At 40.9% G+C, this 16324-nt stretch overlaps 2 protein-coding genes across 2 annotated transcripts; one reads left to right on the top strand and one right to left on the bottom strand.

The window, feature by feature from the left end:
• The first annotated feature begins 5 nt into the window (after positions 1 to 5).
• fkrp (fukutin related protein) lies at positions 6 to 4956 on the top strand. Its single transcript, XM_074678917.1, has 2 exons — positions 6 to 394; positions 857 to 4956. Exon 2 carries the CDS (start codon positions 968 to 970, stop codon positions 2564 to 2566), a length of 1599 nt encoding a protein of 532 aa, XP_074535018.1. The 5' UTR covers positions 6 to 394; positions 857 to 967; the 3' UTR covers positions 2567 to 4956.
• A 401-nt stretch (positions 4957 to 5357) lies between these two features.
• slc1a5 (solute carrier family 1 member 5) lies at positions 5358 to 15906 on the bottom strand. Its single transcript, XM_074678919.1, has 8 exons — positions 15177 to 15906; positions 11181 to 11223; positions 10998 to 11066; positions 10745 to 10911; positions 10375 to 10608; positions 10004 to 10198; positions 9761 to 9895; positions 5358 to 8600 (listed from the first exon to the last, which is right to left on the bottom strand). The coding sequence occupies exons 1-8, from the start codon at positions 15710 to 15712 to the stop codon at positions 8393 to 8395; spliced, it is 1587 nt and encodes a 528-aa protein (XP_074535020.1). The 5' UTR covers positions 15713 to 15906; the 3' UTR covers positions 5358 to 8392.
• Between the last annotated feature and the right edge of the window lie 418 nt (positions 15907 to 16324).

The following is a 16324-nucleotide window of genomic DNA, read 5'->3' as shown; positions in this document are numbered from 1 at the left end:
GCTGATGTTGCTGTAGGCAACATGTACGGCAAGCGTGTAGCATGATGGTGAATTCGTGCGGTATCTCAAGCGTCCGAAAAGCGAAACGATAATGATAAATTAAAAATTTTTTTTTTTGCGATTTAGCGATGAACTTCTTTGTTACATGTTGGAGATCCGGTTCTGTCCAAAACCTCTAACATTTATGCTAACACTACAGATGTATCCGTTCCAGTCAGTCCTGCCTCCATGCTAGTGCAAGTGGCTAATATTAACCACTATGAAAACCAAAACAAGCACGGCAAGGGTAAAAGGTCCAATGATGCCAAGGCTTTTGACGATGTGGCAAATGCATGATATTTTAGTCTGTCTCGCGCTAACAGCTTCGCAATGAGTAACAGAGTGCACCTCACAGGTGAGCGGTGGTATTTTGTTCTCAATGGCAACTCTTGTGTATCACTGATCATGATGCTAGCTTTATTTTTATTTTTTTGTTTTAGTAAAAAAAAACCTTGTACGGAGAAATGTAGTAATGGGTGTCCTTTTTAATGTCACAGTGAATCATGTAAAGGCATAGCACAAAAATATGTTTTGAGGATGATTCAATGATTTGATGCTATGAGTAGGATGTGTTTTAATTGAACTGCATCGAGGCAAACCAATCAGGCATATATCTAGAAGGGAGACTTTTTCAAGATCACCTATATACTCCTTACAGTCCCTTTGAGTAGTACTAAATCCTATTCAACAGTCAAATCTGATTTGGATGCTCTGTACAATGAGAAACATAAAATTGTTTTTAACCATAAATGTGATTCGATGTGGAAGTTGTGTACTTATGAGACCTTGCATACCTCTTTTTTTCTGTCTTTTGCAGGTTTTCTTCAACTCTCAACCTCTCACGGCAACCACAGGGGCCCAAGATCCTTCTATGTTAACTAATAGATGAATAATTTCCCAAAGAACTAGAAGGAAAAGTCTAATTGCCATGCGTATCAGTCTTTGCCAGGGCCTGTTAACCAGTGCCATCATCATTAACCTTCTCATCCTCTACTATGTATCCCGGGCCCAACAGCAGATGATGGAAAAAAGAAAGGAACTTGGAAGGGGCTCTAGGAGGGCTGCCCTACCAGCCTCTGGACTAGGAGGAGGACTTGGGGGTCTTGTAGGAGCTGGAGGTGAGCCAGGAGGTGTTGGATTGGAAGGACACAGTCGCAGTCCACGTGTGACAGTCATTCTTCGTGAGTTTGAAAACTTTGAGAATTATGTTGCCGACGTGGCTAATTCCTTCCTCCACCAGAGACCAGAGCTTCCATTTCTGGCTGTTGCTGACACATCTCCTTACCCTCCTTTGGTACTTCCTGATGGGGCTCGGCTCCTAGTGCTCTCCCCCAGCCCAGATCAACCGCCACAAGCTCATAGACCAGAGTTCCATGTCCAGACTGAGTTTGTGCTGCTGGTGCCTGACGGGGTGGAACTGGAGCAACCCCGGTCTATAGAGAGGCTAATAAGAGAACTGGAGGGTGAAGGTGGGGGGCCTGTGAGGGTGGTTGCTGCACCTGTGCTGGCTCGATCTGCAGTGCAGTGCCTCCACCTGCGGGTTAACCTCAGAGAGTGGACAGCCACCTACTCACCTGCTGCATCTGGTAGCAGCGGCAGTGTGTGCACGGCTTTACAAGGTGATGCTGTTGTCCTTATTCGCACTGAAGATCTTTTTAACCTCTCTGTGCCTCTGGGACGTCCCCTCTTCTCCTCACTTTTTGTCCAAACTGCCCTGAGAGGCTGGAAAGTGAAGCTGCTGGAAAGTCCCTGTTTCTCTGCAAATCACCGTCCACTCTTTAGCTCCGCTCATAACCAGTGGAAAGCTGACACTAGACTGAAGGAGGCCACAGGGAAGCTCATGAGAAGCTTTGGTTTGAAGCGCATCTTGCTGCCTGATGGAAAGGAACAATGGTTTGGTTGCGGTAAAGAGACACCACGCTGCTTTGGCACAGTTCAAGATGACACTCCAGATTACCTGTACTTGGATCGCTGGACACCACCATGCTGTCTGCGAGGTCTAAGGGAAACTGCAAAATATGTCATCAATATCCTGGAGACCTCTGGTGTGCGCTACTGGTTGGAAGGTGGGACTCTGCTGGGTGCTGTACGCCATCAGGACATCATCCCATGGGATTATGATATCGACCTGGGCATCTACTTGGAGGATATACCCAACTGTGATCACTTAAAAAACCTGGACTCCGGCTCCCTTGTAGATGCTAATGGCTATGTGTGGGAACGTGCAGTGGAAGGAGACTTCTACAGAGTCCAGTACAGCGAGGCCAACCACCTGCACATTGATCTTTGGCCGTTCTACGCACGTAATGGTGTCATGACCAAAGACACATGGATTGAGCACAAACAAGATGTGGAGTTTCCTGAGCACTTTCTTCAGCCACTGGTGCCAATGACGTTTGCCGGCATCACTGCCTTCTCTCCCAACAACCACAGAGCCTTCTTGGAGCTCAAGTTTGGAGAGGGGGTGATTGAGAACCCCCAGTATCCCAACCCTGCTAAGAAAAGGCTGGACAAGAGCAAATTATGAAGGATGATAGAGACTCAGGGTGTATTTATTTATTTTTTAACAGCCTGAAAGATGATATACACACATTATTAGGTGACAAAATGATGACAACAATGTTTACCTCACTTTCAGTCTATACACCTGTCTGCTTCGTTATGCATACTTCAAGAGTCAAAGACTGGTTGAAGCACATGATGTGCTCAATCAATATGTGTTGTATATCAGTGTATAAATTAAACAGCTGTAAATTTACCATATGTTGAAATATTGGTTTCCTTGTGTACAAGGTTATGTACACAAGGTGCATAGCCTTTTGCAGGACTGAAGGTTACTGGCACATATAAGATGAAGTTGTTTCTACTGCTAAGCAGTGAACAGGCTAACCTGTTCTGATTTGGTCCCTGACAGCTGTGATGTCAGTACATTTCCACAAGGTGAAATTAGAAACACACTGTTACTTATCCTGTTTGTGTTGGCATATGAGAAGATTGAAAATTGTTCTGACAGGCCTTAGTATTCAGTTAGGAACAAAAACCTTTGAGTTAACATATATTAGCCCTTGTGTAATTATGTATGTGAACAATGAAATGGGATTTCAATTTAGCACCCATTTCTCTGGGTACGACATGTCACCTGTAATGTTCTTGCTTGTGTGTGATGTATTGAAGTGTTGCTACATTTTCAAAAAAAAAGGTGCAATACACTGTTCAGATTGATGTGTTAATATATTATTTTTCTGTCATGGCTGCTGAGGATACTGTTGTAAATACAGTTACAGTTTTTCTCACTCGCTTGGGTACATTTCTGTGATCATACTTGATATTTGCTCAATATTTATTTGCTAAGTGAATTTCTCAAAACAGTTCGTACAAATAGCTAAACACCATGGATTACCTGCAAAAGCCAGTCTCTCTCTCAAAATACTTGGTTCATCTCACAAATGTAAATATCTGTGTCAGTGAACCTGTCAGACAGTGCCTCAGAATTATGAGTTCCTTCTTCATTGTCAGTCAATGACAGTCAAAGTGCTGAGTCATGTTGTCAGTATAACAGTGTGCTCTGGAAGGACGTTCTGGTGTAAACTATGTCTAAAGTTTTGTTGAAATTTACTGTAAATTGTGAGATACCTCTTGGTGTATGTAGGAGATTGATTGCAAAAGACTGGACAATATTTATATATATATAGTCACACTTTTACTGTTTGTGCTGTAATTTGTTGACAGACCATGACATTGTGATACAGAAAGGAGAAGAAGGAGCTGCATAGCACAAAAAAGCCCCAAAAATGTGAACATACGACATTTTCCTTGGGAGAATTGTTCATGCAGTGCTGTGGGAATTACAGTGCAGTGCAGTCTTACTCCACCTCATGGCGTTCTTTTCTGTTGAGCCTTTAAATTCTCATCCACATCACAACAAATATCTTCCCCGTTGACAAAAATTCTGAATTGAGGACACAGTTGTTCTCCCAGCATTAACCCTTCAACCATCCTTAGCTATTGTAAGTCCATGATTGAGAATTAGGTCTACAAGTGTGGATCTTATCTCACGAGAACGTGTATATGTATATATATATGTTTATGTCCACGACCTCTTCTGCCTCTTCCTCTGTTTTGTCTCTCAACTACTCCACTACGCAGCCTCAGTCCTCTTCCTCTTCTTCTCTCTGGCTGTTGACCCCGTCCAATTCTTTATCCTTCCACGTCAGACGTTGTAACATTGTGTTGTGCCAGTTGCTGGTTCATGAGATGCACCTTTGAGCTATTTCAGAAAACTGGTTGATCACTGGCTGATCTGATACTTCACACATTGTCCATTTGTTAGAGAAAGTCAAGATTGACCATGGAGCAATTTACCAGCTCAGGACAGATATAGAAAAAATTCTAATCGAAATATGTAGAAATATGTTTGACATATTATAAAAACATGTTCAATCTTTTTGCATGTTAAGACTTGTGCGATGAACCAATGAACTAGAAATACACTTTGATCGACATGACATAAGCATTTGATGAATTAGGAAACAGCAGAGTTGTGTTCAAAGAAATGAGAAGCTGCTTTCTTGACGAGCACAAGTGACACAATTATGTGAAAACTGAACAAGCTGTTTTGAGAATTTCAACTCTGATCTGAGAAATGAACCAAAGCCACTGAGAAAAACTCTAATGCAAAAGTATTGGTTATAAATCTTTTTGAACACTAGGGGGCACAACACACTTGGTCATTATTTTGCTTGTGTCGTTCTTCAGCCTGCATACCACTCTGCACGTCAAATGCATTATGGGAGTTCATCAGCCATATGGCAGGAGCCCAGAGGGGGGTAGGATTTTATGACAGGACACACAGGAATGTAACATTGCAGGAATGCAGTTTGCTTGCTGGACATATCCCCCTAGGGATATAAAATAGCGTCCTCAGTTATTTTAAATAAAAGTTCCTCTGTTAACAAAAGATACTGTTCGCCTGTTGATGCTGCTTGTATTGTGATCTCTGTGGTGCATTTGCATTCTCTTGACTTAGCAGTGGATATCCAGCATTGTTTCTGTATGGACTGGTAATTAGATAAGCATCAGGATTCAAGAAGCACTCAAGAGGCTATTTTTGGATGTAAGAACATGTAGGATCTCAGTACATTCAAAATATGCTCCCCTCCCCACGTGCTACTAAGTTTAAGGGTAACTGACTGCAACACAATGTAGCATTGCATGCAGACAATAGTCTGTCTTAGTTATGAACAACTTATTCAACTTTTCCCTGCAGTAATAAAGAGTGGCGACACAGGGAAATGTTTAACAAAAGCCAATGAGACAAATTCATATATAAAAAAAAAGATCTTTATTGTTTAACACCTACAGACAGTATATTCAGAGTGAAACTAGAGTGTTTTTTTATAACAGCCCCACTTCAACGACATCATTACACCTACAATAACGCTCTGATCAAACCAGACATCTATACTGCGAAAGATGTCAGAGGAATGTTAATGTCTTCCTAAACATAATCACTGTTTGGAGGCTACTGTTAATCTTTACATGACCTCATAATAAAAACAATGAATGTGATCAGATTTCAGGCCTACACCGATTTAAAAGATGACCATCATGGGAAGTACTAAATCTAGTACAACACAAGCTGACGAAGAATATAGACTTATACCTGCTGTTATAATGTTCAAAAACTTGTAGAGGTTTTACAACAGTCATATGGTACAACTTTAAAGCACTGAACATGATATGGATGGAAGAAACAAACATTATATTGTGCAACTGTACAGTTAATGGTACACAGCATATGTTGTAGCTGAAAATAGAATTGCTCAAAGGTATGATAATCATAACTGCAACAGTACACACATTTTAGTTCCCTATCTGCCAAAGAAAAAATCCCCATATGGAAGCACCTCAGACATAAAACGTTGAGGCTCTTACTAAAAGACAAAAATAAGTAGAAGACCCAAAATGTTCTAAGTAAATATAATTTAAAAAAGCTATCACCAACCAGTTTGTACAAGAAAATGCTGACAAAAAACAGAGTTGCTGACATATAAGAACAATGGTTTAAAAAAAAATCTTTGGAGAGTGTAAGGGAAATAAATATGATTTACATTAAATGATTATCTGATATGTGAACTATGACACAAAGACTAAGCCAGTACAACTTGATTTAACAACCAGAACATACATGGGTTTAAGTAGAGACATTCTGACTCTTATTTAAAGGCGCAGTGTGTATAATGAGAATAATTAGCTTTATCTAGCATTCAGACTGAAGATAAAAATGCTCCTCCTTCACGCACCCCTCTCACCAATAAAGAGCCACTGACCTTCAGGGACAAGTAGCTCCTGTGTAGCATGATAAAAAATCTTTCAGGTTTTTGCCTTCAAAGATATCAATACAAGAACTACTCATCTTTTTCTTCCAGCTGGTGTGTTTGTGTGACCACTCAACACAAAAACAAGTATGTTACTAGTCCCTTCTGTGCTATTGGCAATGCAAGTCATAGTCTTGTGGAAGAGGACCTGCTCCTATGTAGCTATAAAGGCTTATGCCATATGAACACAACAAAACTCTTAAATTAAGTTAATCATACATTAATCTGAATACATTTATGAAGGCTCCACCTATTGCTACACACTGCATCTTTAATTCCTCATGCCAGCAAACCTCTGCTGCTACTGAGGAAGGACTTCTGTTACTCACACATCACATGTAGTCACACCACACTTCTCAAGACATTCATCATGTCTCCTTTTAGCCACACTGTGCTTTTAAACGCATTTATGCATTTCTATAATGCTGGGACCAACACAACAAAACACGATCTAAGAATAATTTACCTCCATGGAAATGTCACTAAATTGTATACGGAGTTCAACATAGCCCTTCCTGCGTGCTGAGATCAATGTGGTTTTTGGTCTTGGAGTATTAAGGAGCAGCTGAAGGATAAGTCTTCAAGCCATAGTTAAACCTGAGGTTATCATTCTTGCCATTATGCTGATGCTCATGTTAAAAGGCACAAATGCTCAGAGGTCGGTCTGTGTTCACGAGTGCCTTAAATCCTTGAGAAAAAGTTCCTTAACTCAGCCTTGGAACATTGTTGAAGGTATAAAGTGTGCTTCTAAGTACAAATACAATCTGGAGAGTATTGCCTTTTCTTACAATGAGACAGATAAAAGGAAACGTTGACATGGAGTCACAGCAGACACAATAACAAACTGATAAAAGTTTTGGCAGCCGCCCTCTCCCCAAAATTAAAAATGCAAATAAAACAAATTTTTGTGCTGTTTGATGCAAGCCTTTTCCTTGCTGTATGCATCAGTGACTTCTTTTGAAAGGACTTAAAGGTTCTTGATTGGTAAGTTTTTTCTTTAGTTATTTGGCAGTTTTGTAAAAAAAAGCCAAACATGTACCACCAAGCAGTAATGTTGGGCAATGGATGACCAAACTTTTGTCCCTTTACTTGTGGCTAGTACTGCACTCTAGGACAGGGACCTTTAAGGGGGGAACATATATATCCCTGATCCTTATGATGGACATTCACTGAGTTCCTTCTATAGTTCCCTGTCCCTGGGGAAAGTTGTTGTGGTGGAAAATACTTTAACTTACGTCCAATCATATGCAAACTTGATAGATCAAATTTGCATTAAAATTACAATAATGTGGGAAAAAATCTGACCTTATTAAACAAAAGCAAATAAAAAAGGGAGTAGCTGAGAAAATATAAAGTTAACAGATTAAAGTGAGAATATTTAAACTTCTTGCTTATGCTGACTGAGAACAACAGCTATAAGGTTGTCCTCGTCAACTTATGAAGTCAAGACACAAAAAGTAGTTATGTTTAGCTTTTCTTTGTGCTCTACTTGGAAAGTTTTGATAGACGTGTCAGATTTGAGTTTTGTGTATTGTAAACGTACTGCTTATTAATGAATAACTTAATGCTACTTGTGTAACTTCCCCAATATATTTAGTGTAATGTTGTGTTTAGACCTATTTGTAACATATCATCTCCCAGTATTGCTGATGTCTATTGATCTAGTCAAGCTACTTGACATCCAAATGGAAGTGTTCACACACAACATAACAGAATTAATTTTGGCATGATAAAACGACTCAAAAATTGACGAGGATCAACCAAATTTATCACCAGTTACTGCATATAATATGGATCCATATGTCCTCTTCATTTTTTCTTACCCAGAAAGGTTTTGAAGACAGAGGGTGTTACTTTGCACAGTTAATGGAGTGTCCATGTTCATCCTCTATCAGTTCACCCTTTTCTGAAAAAGGGTCTTGTACCACGGTTTTGGCCAGTAGGAGTGTCAGGCAGCTGATCAGTCAGCAGCTGGATTACATGGGACTATCTGCACTGTTGCTTGCGCCTCGTTTCTCAATGAGCGGCGAGTGCTCAGGGGCTGTGGTTGATGGGCCTCCCTCCAACCTGATGTCATTCAGTTCTGTTCCCTCTTCTTGTTTGGCCGTACGATCCACAAAGAACTGCAGGAGCCCGGCTCCAAAGGCATCACCTTCAACATTCAGTATGGTACAGGTACGGTCACTACGGAAAACCAGAGAAGGCAGTTAGGAATTTTTGACATTATGACAGACAGCAGGAAACAGGAATCAAAGTCTTAATGATAACCTTATCATCATTGGTTTCGCTCTATAATTGGATACAAGCCTTCACTTTATAATCACTAATTTTATAAATGAAGTCCAACAGCTTTGAAAGAACAGAGGAAACTAGATAAGCAATTTAAATTAAATTATTATTTTAAAACTCAACCTAAAGCACAAGGTTTGCCTTTGTTACTGAAATGTATAGATGTTTTGCTCACTTTAAACTTCATTTGTAGTTAAAGGTAGAGTCTGCAGGATTTTTGTAAAAAAAAAAAAAAAAAGAAAGTCAACTTTTACAATAATAATTACAAGAACTATCCTGCTCAGTTGTCTCCTATGGGCCTCTACACGTGTATGTCAGTGTCTGTGCCTGCCTCAACCCTCTCCCCAGCCTGTATGTTGATGTTTTGTTTGTTTCGGAACGTTTCTGGACGGAGAGTAAGCGTGTCTACATCAGCCAATCACTGAGCTCCCAGTGCGCAAGTGACTTTGCGTGTTGATGATTGAGTGGAAGCTAATCAGAGCAGCTAAGATAGTGGACGTAGCACGAAGGGAGACAAATACAGCAGCACAGAATAAAGAGTGACTCGAGTTGGTATGCGTCAAATACCTGCAATTAGCTCATGCTAACATGCCAAGTCACGTAGAAATGGGATGCTTTAGGTGGTTTCTAGGCTAGCGAGTATGTTCACATAGTCATAGTAGGATGCAGTGGGTGTGCGCTGGCGCTGGCACTGAGCCAAGGAGGAGCAACCCAGTAGAACTAACAAGTAGTGAATATTCCTGCAGAAGCTACCTTTAATATCTTCAAGTTATTTATGAATAAGACACTTCTATTTTGGAACATACACCCTGACAAGCCTTTTAGTTTAGGTTACAAAGGTTACATGGTCAAAACTATTTTTGCAGCACTTGAGATATAAATGACAAATAAGTCCATAAAAACCGTGGAGTAAGGGAGTGATCAAGGCATTAATGTTGTACATTAGTTTTTGAAATCATCGAAGAATTTTACAGTTTCAAGCAGTACTGGATTATTTGAGAAGGGCTTGTGTGGCTGTCCGATTTGGTGTCCCAATAAAACACGTCTGTACTCACACAAGCCAGTCAACTGCCAGGATAAGAGAGATGTCGTTGGTGGGCAGTCCAACAGCCTCCAGGATGATAGCAAGTGTCAGCACACCTCCAGCTGGTATACCTGCAGCTCCAACGCTGGATGCTGTTGCTGTCACACTAGCACATCAGACGAAAAATTAAACATTGTACTAACACATTAAACACACTTCTTACAAAGTACTTGACCCATTTGAGCTAGTGCTGCTTAATGGCTTAGCAACTTACAGGATGGTAATGACTTGGACAAAGTTGAGGGGACGGTCGTTCAGCTGTGCGATAAAAACAGCAGCCACACACTGGAAGAGAGCGGCTCCGTCCATGTTGACTGTTGCTCCAATAGGCAGGATGAAACGGCTAATGTGCTTAGAGACACCGTTATTTTCTTCCACACACTTCATCATCAGTGGCAGCGTGGCAGAGCTGAGCAACCGGGATAAGAAAAGAAAGTGTGAGCTCTTTAAGGTGAAAGGTATGCATGTGGGATGTTTGTAGAGCGGAAAGTGTGTGTTTAAGAACAGGAGAACCTCAGTATATGATATTTAACAAGCAGGCAAAACAAATAAGTGTGTATCCGGGTGACTAAGAAAGTTAACTACCTGGAGCTTGTTCCAAAGGCTGTTGCCAGAGCAGTGAAAATCCCCCAGAGGAAGACATATGGGTTCTTCCTCGTAATTATGAAATAGATAGCCGGCAGCACTAGAAGGCCATGGATAGCATGCCCAATGATGCAACAGGCTATATACTTTCCAAGACTGGCGAACAGAGTGCCGACATCGTCCATCTCTACGATCTTGCCAGCCACAAGGAACATGATACCAAGAGGGGCATACCTGCAGGGAAAGTAGAAGTGCAGGAAGGAGACAGAGATAAGAGACTGTGCAATGTTGCACATTCCTTTGATTAAAAAACACTGACTGATTTCATTCCAACCCCTGTCTGAGCCTCAAACATAAAGGTCTTTCTTACCACATGATCCAAGAGACCAGCACCATGGTGGCCTCATTGAAGGAGTTGAAGAACTTGATGAGGATCTCTCCCTCTTCCCCCAGCTTCCTCAAAGCCACCCCAAACACGATGGCAAACACTACCAGACCGAGGATATTCATACCATCCTGGTCTGTGCCAAAGGGGACCTGGAGATGCACGCACATACAGGGAAAATAAAGTCAGTCGTAAGGGAAAAAACACTCAGGAGAGCTTCATGTGGAACACTACTCACCTTCTCCGCTGTGATACTCAAGTTTCCATCTGTGCCATTTCTGGTAATCAGTTTGTAGCTGGTTGCATACTGGACAGAAAAAGGTGCAAGTTGAGTACATGCTGACATCCTACCCAGAAATGTCTTCTGGACAATTTAAAACCATGGCCCGACAAAATTACTATATAGGGCAGCAGTACTCACTGATTGAAAGGCTGCAGACACCAGATTAGAAGGAAAGATGTTTCTGTGGGGGTAAAAATGGAAAAATACTTTTAAATCCTGTGATCAGTGTGTAGACATTTACACAAATATGGGTGCAGCTGAAAGAAAAGAAACCTCAGGTCTGAACAAATTCACAATACATGTGATTGAGATTTGCTTGGTTCTTAAACTGCAAATGGAAAAACCCTTAGACACTTAGCGAGAACAATTCAAGCCAGCTGCAAAAAGTTTAGTTTGTATTTGTCTTGAACAAAGACTGAAGTCTTAGTTTACACCAGCAGTTGTGGGTCACAGGCCAACTTAAAAGCCTGACCAATAAAATAAAGAAGCTATTGTTTTTTTTTTAAAGAAGAACATCACGAGTTGTAATATACAGGCGACATCTACTTTGGCTAGCAATCACATTAGGTTCAAACATCACAAGATCAATCAGGTGGAAATAACTGAAAGACTTTAATCTCCTTTTTCGCTCTACTCTTGCTTTGTTTCACTCTACACAAACAGGTACACACACACATATACTGGTACATAGGTCAGGCTGTATGTTAAATCTCTTGAACTGCTGAACCAAACATTGCCCCTGATGCCCCCAGACACAGCTGTCTGTAATGGATTTAGAGTAATAAGGCATTAACTTCACAAGCAGCCATTCATTCCTTTTCATTAGAACATAGAACATCAGGATTAAACATCATGTGACTGTTAGAGAGCAGCATGTCCCTGAACCACAGGATGCTTGTGCTGCAGGGCTGAGACATAGGGCTGTCCGGTTTCACTGATGACATTACACTTTGAGTATTCAAATGTGTTTGTGTGTCTTTTTGTGACTGGTGAAGTACGAACATATGTTACACTATTCTGAGTCTCAGTGTCTTTGGAGCTTAAGGATTTTACACAAGTTTGCCAACAGTATTTATCTCAAATCATAAAAGCCCTCACATTGCTTCTGTCATTTACGCACTTCACTAATACTTCTAAACGGATCCACTTCCTTGTTTTTTTTTTTTTTTTTAAACACTACATTCCTGGCACAAATACCAAACCAAATTCTAATGAAAGAAAACCACAACCCCTATTCACTGCTTTGGGCGCCTAGTGACAGCAGCAGCCACAGTGAAAAAAGTCCCCTGTCCCTTAAGTAACGCAGCTTCCTTATTAAATAAAATCAGTGACAACAAGACAAGGAATAAAGCACATCTTGTTAGTCAAGGTGTTCAAATCTTTGAATATAGATTTTATCATCTATACCCTGTTCAACAAATAGAATCAATCGTCATTTTAAGCTGCGACGTCATCCTGATGAATCACATTACAAGGAAGGAAGGGGAGCAGAGAGGTATGACAAAAATGCCCACACTTTGCTGTCAAACACCATTAGTTGGGTGTGTTTATTCTTTAGTTGAGGGCAAATGACTCATTTAGTCACACACTGTTCTGCTGCTCTGATACTAAAAGCAGGAAACACCTAATGCTGGTTAATGTAGAGAGATCAACGTAATTCCTGTCAGTTTTTGCTAAGTGTTAATTTTTTTTTCAGCTTTATTAAAAAATGTTAGATCCAGAAGGAATTATAATAAAATATATAAGTATTCTGTGATGGAAATTTGCGAAGATATTCACTTAATAAGTTGACCGAAAATGCTTTATATCTTTAGGTATTTCTGATAAAATTCAGCGTCATGGCTTTTCTTGGATTTAGGAGAAAACAAAAGGCAAAAGGTCAACAAGATGGACTCCAGGATGTGTAGGACTGCCTCTTGTCTAAACCTTTACACGTGCAGCCCTGGGCTGACAATGTAGAAAGGAATGTAAATGAGTGAATCTGTAAGCAATGGCTTGGCTGTTATTACACTTTGTAAAGCTGCTCCTCAGTCAAAGGCTCACGCTGTCTTTGTTGTCACAACTAACCAGCATACCAGCTGAGAGGGTTTGCTCTTATGAGAGCCACAGGTTCTGCCTGCCGTCTTATTAGGATAATGAATATAAAAGTGTGTGGGTGTGGACATGTGTGCTCAATAGTGTGTACACAGTGAAATAATATTTTTTTTCCTGGTTGTTTCTTTTTATGTTCTCTCATTGCTGGCACTCGTCAGGCGATGACACATCCAGGAAGATTGGTTAAAAGAAAATGGAGAGCAGTGGCTCTAGTGGTGAATCTGCTCTTTGAAAACAGTCATAATGTGACCTTTAAAGGGGAAACTAAACTTTTTGTGTCTGTTTTTTGGTGATTTTTCGCCCAACTATTGTGTTGCAAAATATGAAATTATAGACTGTGTTATGTAAGAGACAAATCTGGGTAAAAATCTGTGAATGGTCAAGTTTTGCCCTGTTGCTCTTGCAAGTCTAATCTGGGCAAGAAATGTTTCAGGAGGTGTTGCCAGGCCTAGCTCACATTGATGGGGGAGGGGGAGTAAGTGGAGGGAGGGTGGAAAAATTGTGGCCTTCATAGAGTACAAGTACATAATTCATGGAGAGACTGATCCAAAAACTGTTTAAAGTAGCCAGTTTAAGACGTGCAATACAATCCATGGATTATTGCGGTAGCATAAAATAAAGATTAAAGTGTGGGAACATGTATTAGTACAGCAAAAACACACATCTTCCTTAACTGAAGAACGCACAACATAAGCCCAGTAAACACACAGGGTACTGCAGTTTGTTTCCACTTAATACTGCACAGTTTCTTGTTTTGGTTAAGGAAAACATCTCAGCTCTCTTACTTGACTGTCCAACATTGCATAACAGCGTGGTGCAATGTGTTTTCAAAAGGTTGGGTCTGAATTCAATTTTTAGCAGCCACTAAAATCTACTATATGTTGTGTTGGTTTGGATATGATGCATCCTTTTATTTGGGGTTGTGATACACAGATGTTATTAATAGATGTGCATTTTGGAGCCAGTTGCGGAAAATAAAAAATAAAAAAAATACTTAAAATACTTCCCTGAGACTATTTTAGTGTCTGAGTTGTTTAGTCATGATGAGTTGTTTTCTCTGCACTAGATGGAGTGGCACCATATGGTAAGCACATGCTTTATCTGTGTCTAATGACTGTGACACGCTGCTTAAAACACACACACACACACACTCACACTGACACACTCACACATGCAGTAGGCAATTGGTTCCCAACAAGTCGAACAAGTCTAATGTAAAGACTTATGTCTTTACACTAAACAAATGACCCAGAGACAACTCCAGTTCAAGTTAGACAGCATTTCTCTCGACCACGTGTCTCTGAAGTAGCTATATTAGCTCCTTCTTGGTGTATTTTGAAGCTAGCTAGCGTGCTTTCGTGAGAGTGGTTGTTGATTTTAAAATTTTATTAACTGAAAATATCCTAGAGTGGACCCTCTGGGTTACACATGATGAGCAAACTGCTTGTTTCACCTGTGGTTTCATCCTCGCACACTGGGGCTGTTGTTCTGACAAGACAAGTTTCGTCACCAGTCTTTGCTCACTGAGGGAAGCTGCCTCACAACTCCGCACACTTCCAGTACAGGCGACCACGATAACAAAAAAGAAGTGTGGTTCATCAAGCCATTTTCCCATTATATGAAGCAAATTGCTCCAAATAACTTTAGTTGTTCATTTAGTTCTCCGTGGCAACTGGCACTTCGCCCGGTTGACTTGGCCCTCCATGTGAGCACCCAGCTGAGCTGACGCAACTGCGTGTTGTCATTACAGCACTCACAGTAAGGAGTAAATTAAGTGACAAGTTCAATTAGCGGACCCTCACTTTGATAGTAGTGGGATAAGTAAGACAGTAAGTCAACAGGGCTGTGTATCTTCTTCTGAGGGCTACTCTGAGTAACATTGCCACACGTTTGATAGGAGCAAGCGTGCGCCCGCGTAAAGTGTTGACGGCTAAGTTAGATGGTCAATATGGCACTTTAATTTAATGTTACACCTTTTTTAAATGATACAAGTCCCAAGGGGCAGGAAATGGGGGAGTGGGGGTACATATATTTACTCACCTTATTAAATCCAAGAAGGAGTCTATAATTTCTTTGGGCTCAGGCACGCTGTCATCTAAACCGGGCACCTTTGGTTTGGTGATTGTCACGGAGCCCGGGGTGAGAATAAAAGCCATCACAACCCCAATAGCCGACGCTATTAAAGTAGTGACCAGGAAGAAAAGCATGGCCCAGCCGCCAAGCTTACCCAATGCTTTAGGGTCGATGCTGGCAGCCCCGGACACTAGACTGCACACCACCAGGGGAATAATGATCATTTTCAGCAGCCGGATGAGCAGCTCACCGGGAAACCCGATGTAGATCATCTGGGTCCGGCTAAGCGTTACGTTGCGCACACCAAGTCCAATAAAAACCCCAACGATGACCCCAGCCACGGTGAGGATCACCAGGAGGTTGGCCTTCACTATCCTTTTTACCCTCGTTGACAACGGCTCTGGGCTCTTTTTCTGGACGTTTGGTCCATTGGGGACCGGCTCATCGAGGTGCGCCTCGCCGTTGGATGCCTTCGCGTCTTCCATGTCTATCTTCTCAGCCATCTTCGCGCTGAAAGTTACCCGAACACTACCCTGAGAATACCAAACTTACTAAATATGGTCTAACTCTTGAGAGATTGTGGCAAAATAAAATATAACCTATGTATTCCAGTCACTAACGCACACTGCTACCGTACACCACGGCGTATGCTCCTTATCTATCCAGGAAAGGATACCGTCCCCCACCCTCTGACGTAGGAGCTGGGCGTGCCTGTGCTGAAATGATAGGAAGAAGGTTGTAACTAATCAAATATCCCATTGATGTAATCAAAAAGCAAACACAAAGTCTACACAAGTTTGCTCCAAACAAACGTGGACGTTACATTCCATCCGTCTTCTAAAAAAAGCTCATCTTTGTTTATCAGTAAGTTTAAATGACAGACAAATTCTGATGTTAACTAGATGAGAAGGGGCACTGCAAAAACAACAACAACAATAACAATAACAATAACAATAACAAAACAGAAAAAAACAAGAAGAACTCAGAACCAAACAGTCTTTTTTTTTTTTTACTTTAATCTAGGATAAATAATAGTAATAAAAAACTGTGCAGAGATATTTTTCTTTTTCTTTCTTTTTCCTTTTTTTTCAGTGGCCCTAATCCTCTTCTGAATT

This window comes from Halichoeres trimaculatus, unplaced genomic scaffold (genome assembly GCF_033239565.1).
Source record: "Halichoeres trimaculatus isolate MK-OKI-2021-1 unplaced genomic scaffold, fHalTri1.1 fHalTri1_scaffold_9, whole genome shotgun sequence".
NCBI classification, from domain to species: domain Eukaryota; kingdom Metazoa; phylum Chordata; class Actinopteri; order Labriformes; family Labridae; genus Halichoeres; species Halichoeres trimaculatus.
Note: the sequence above shows the minus strand (reverse complement) of the source record. Positions and strands in the feature narration are given on the sequence as shown.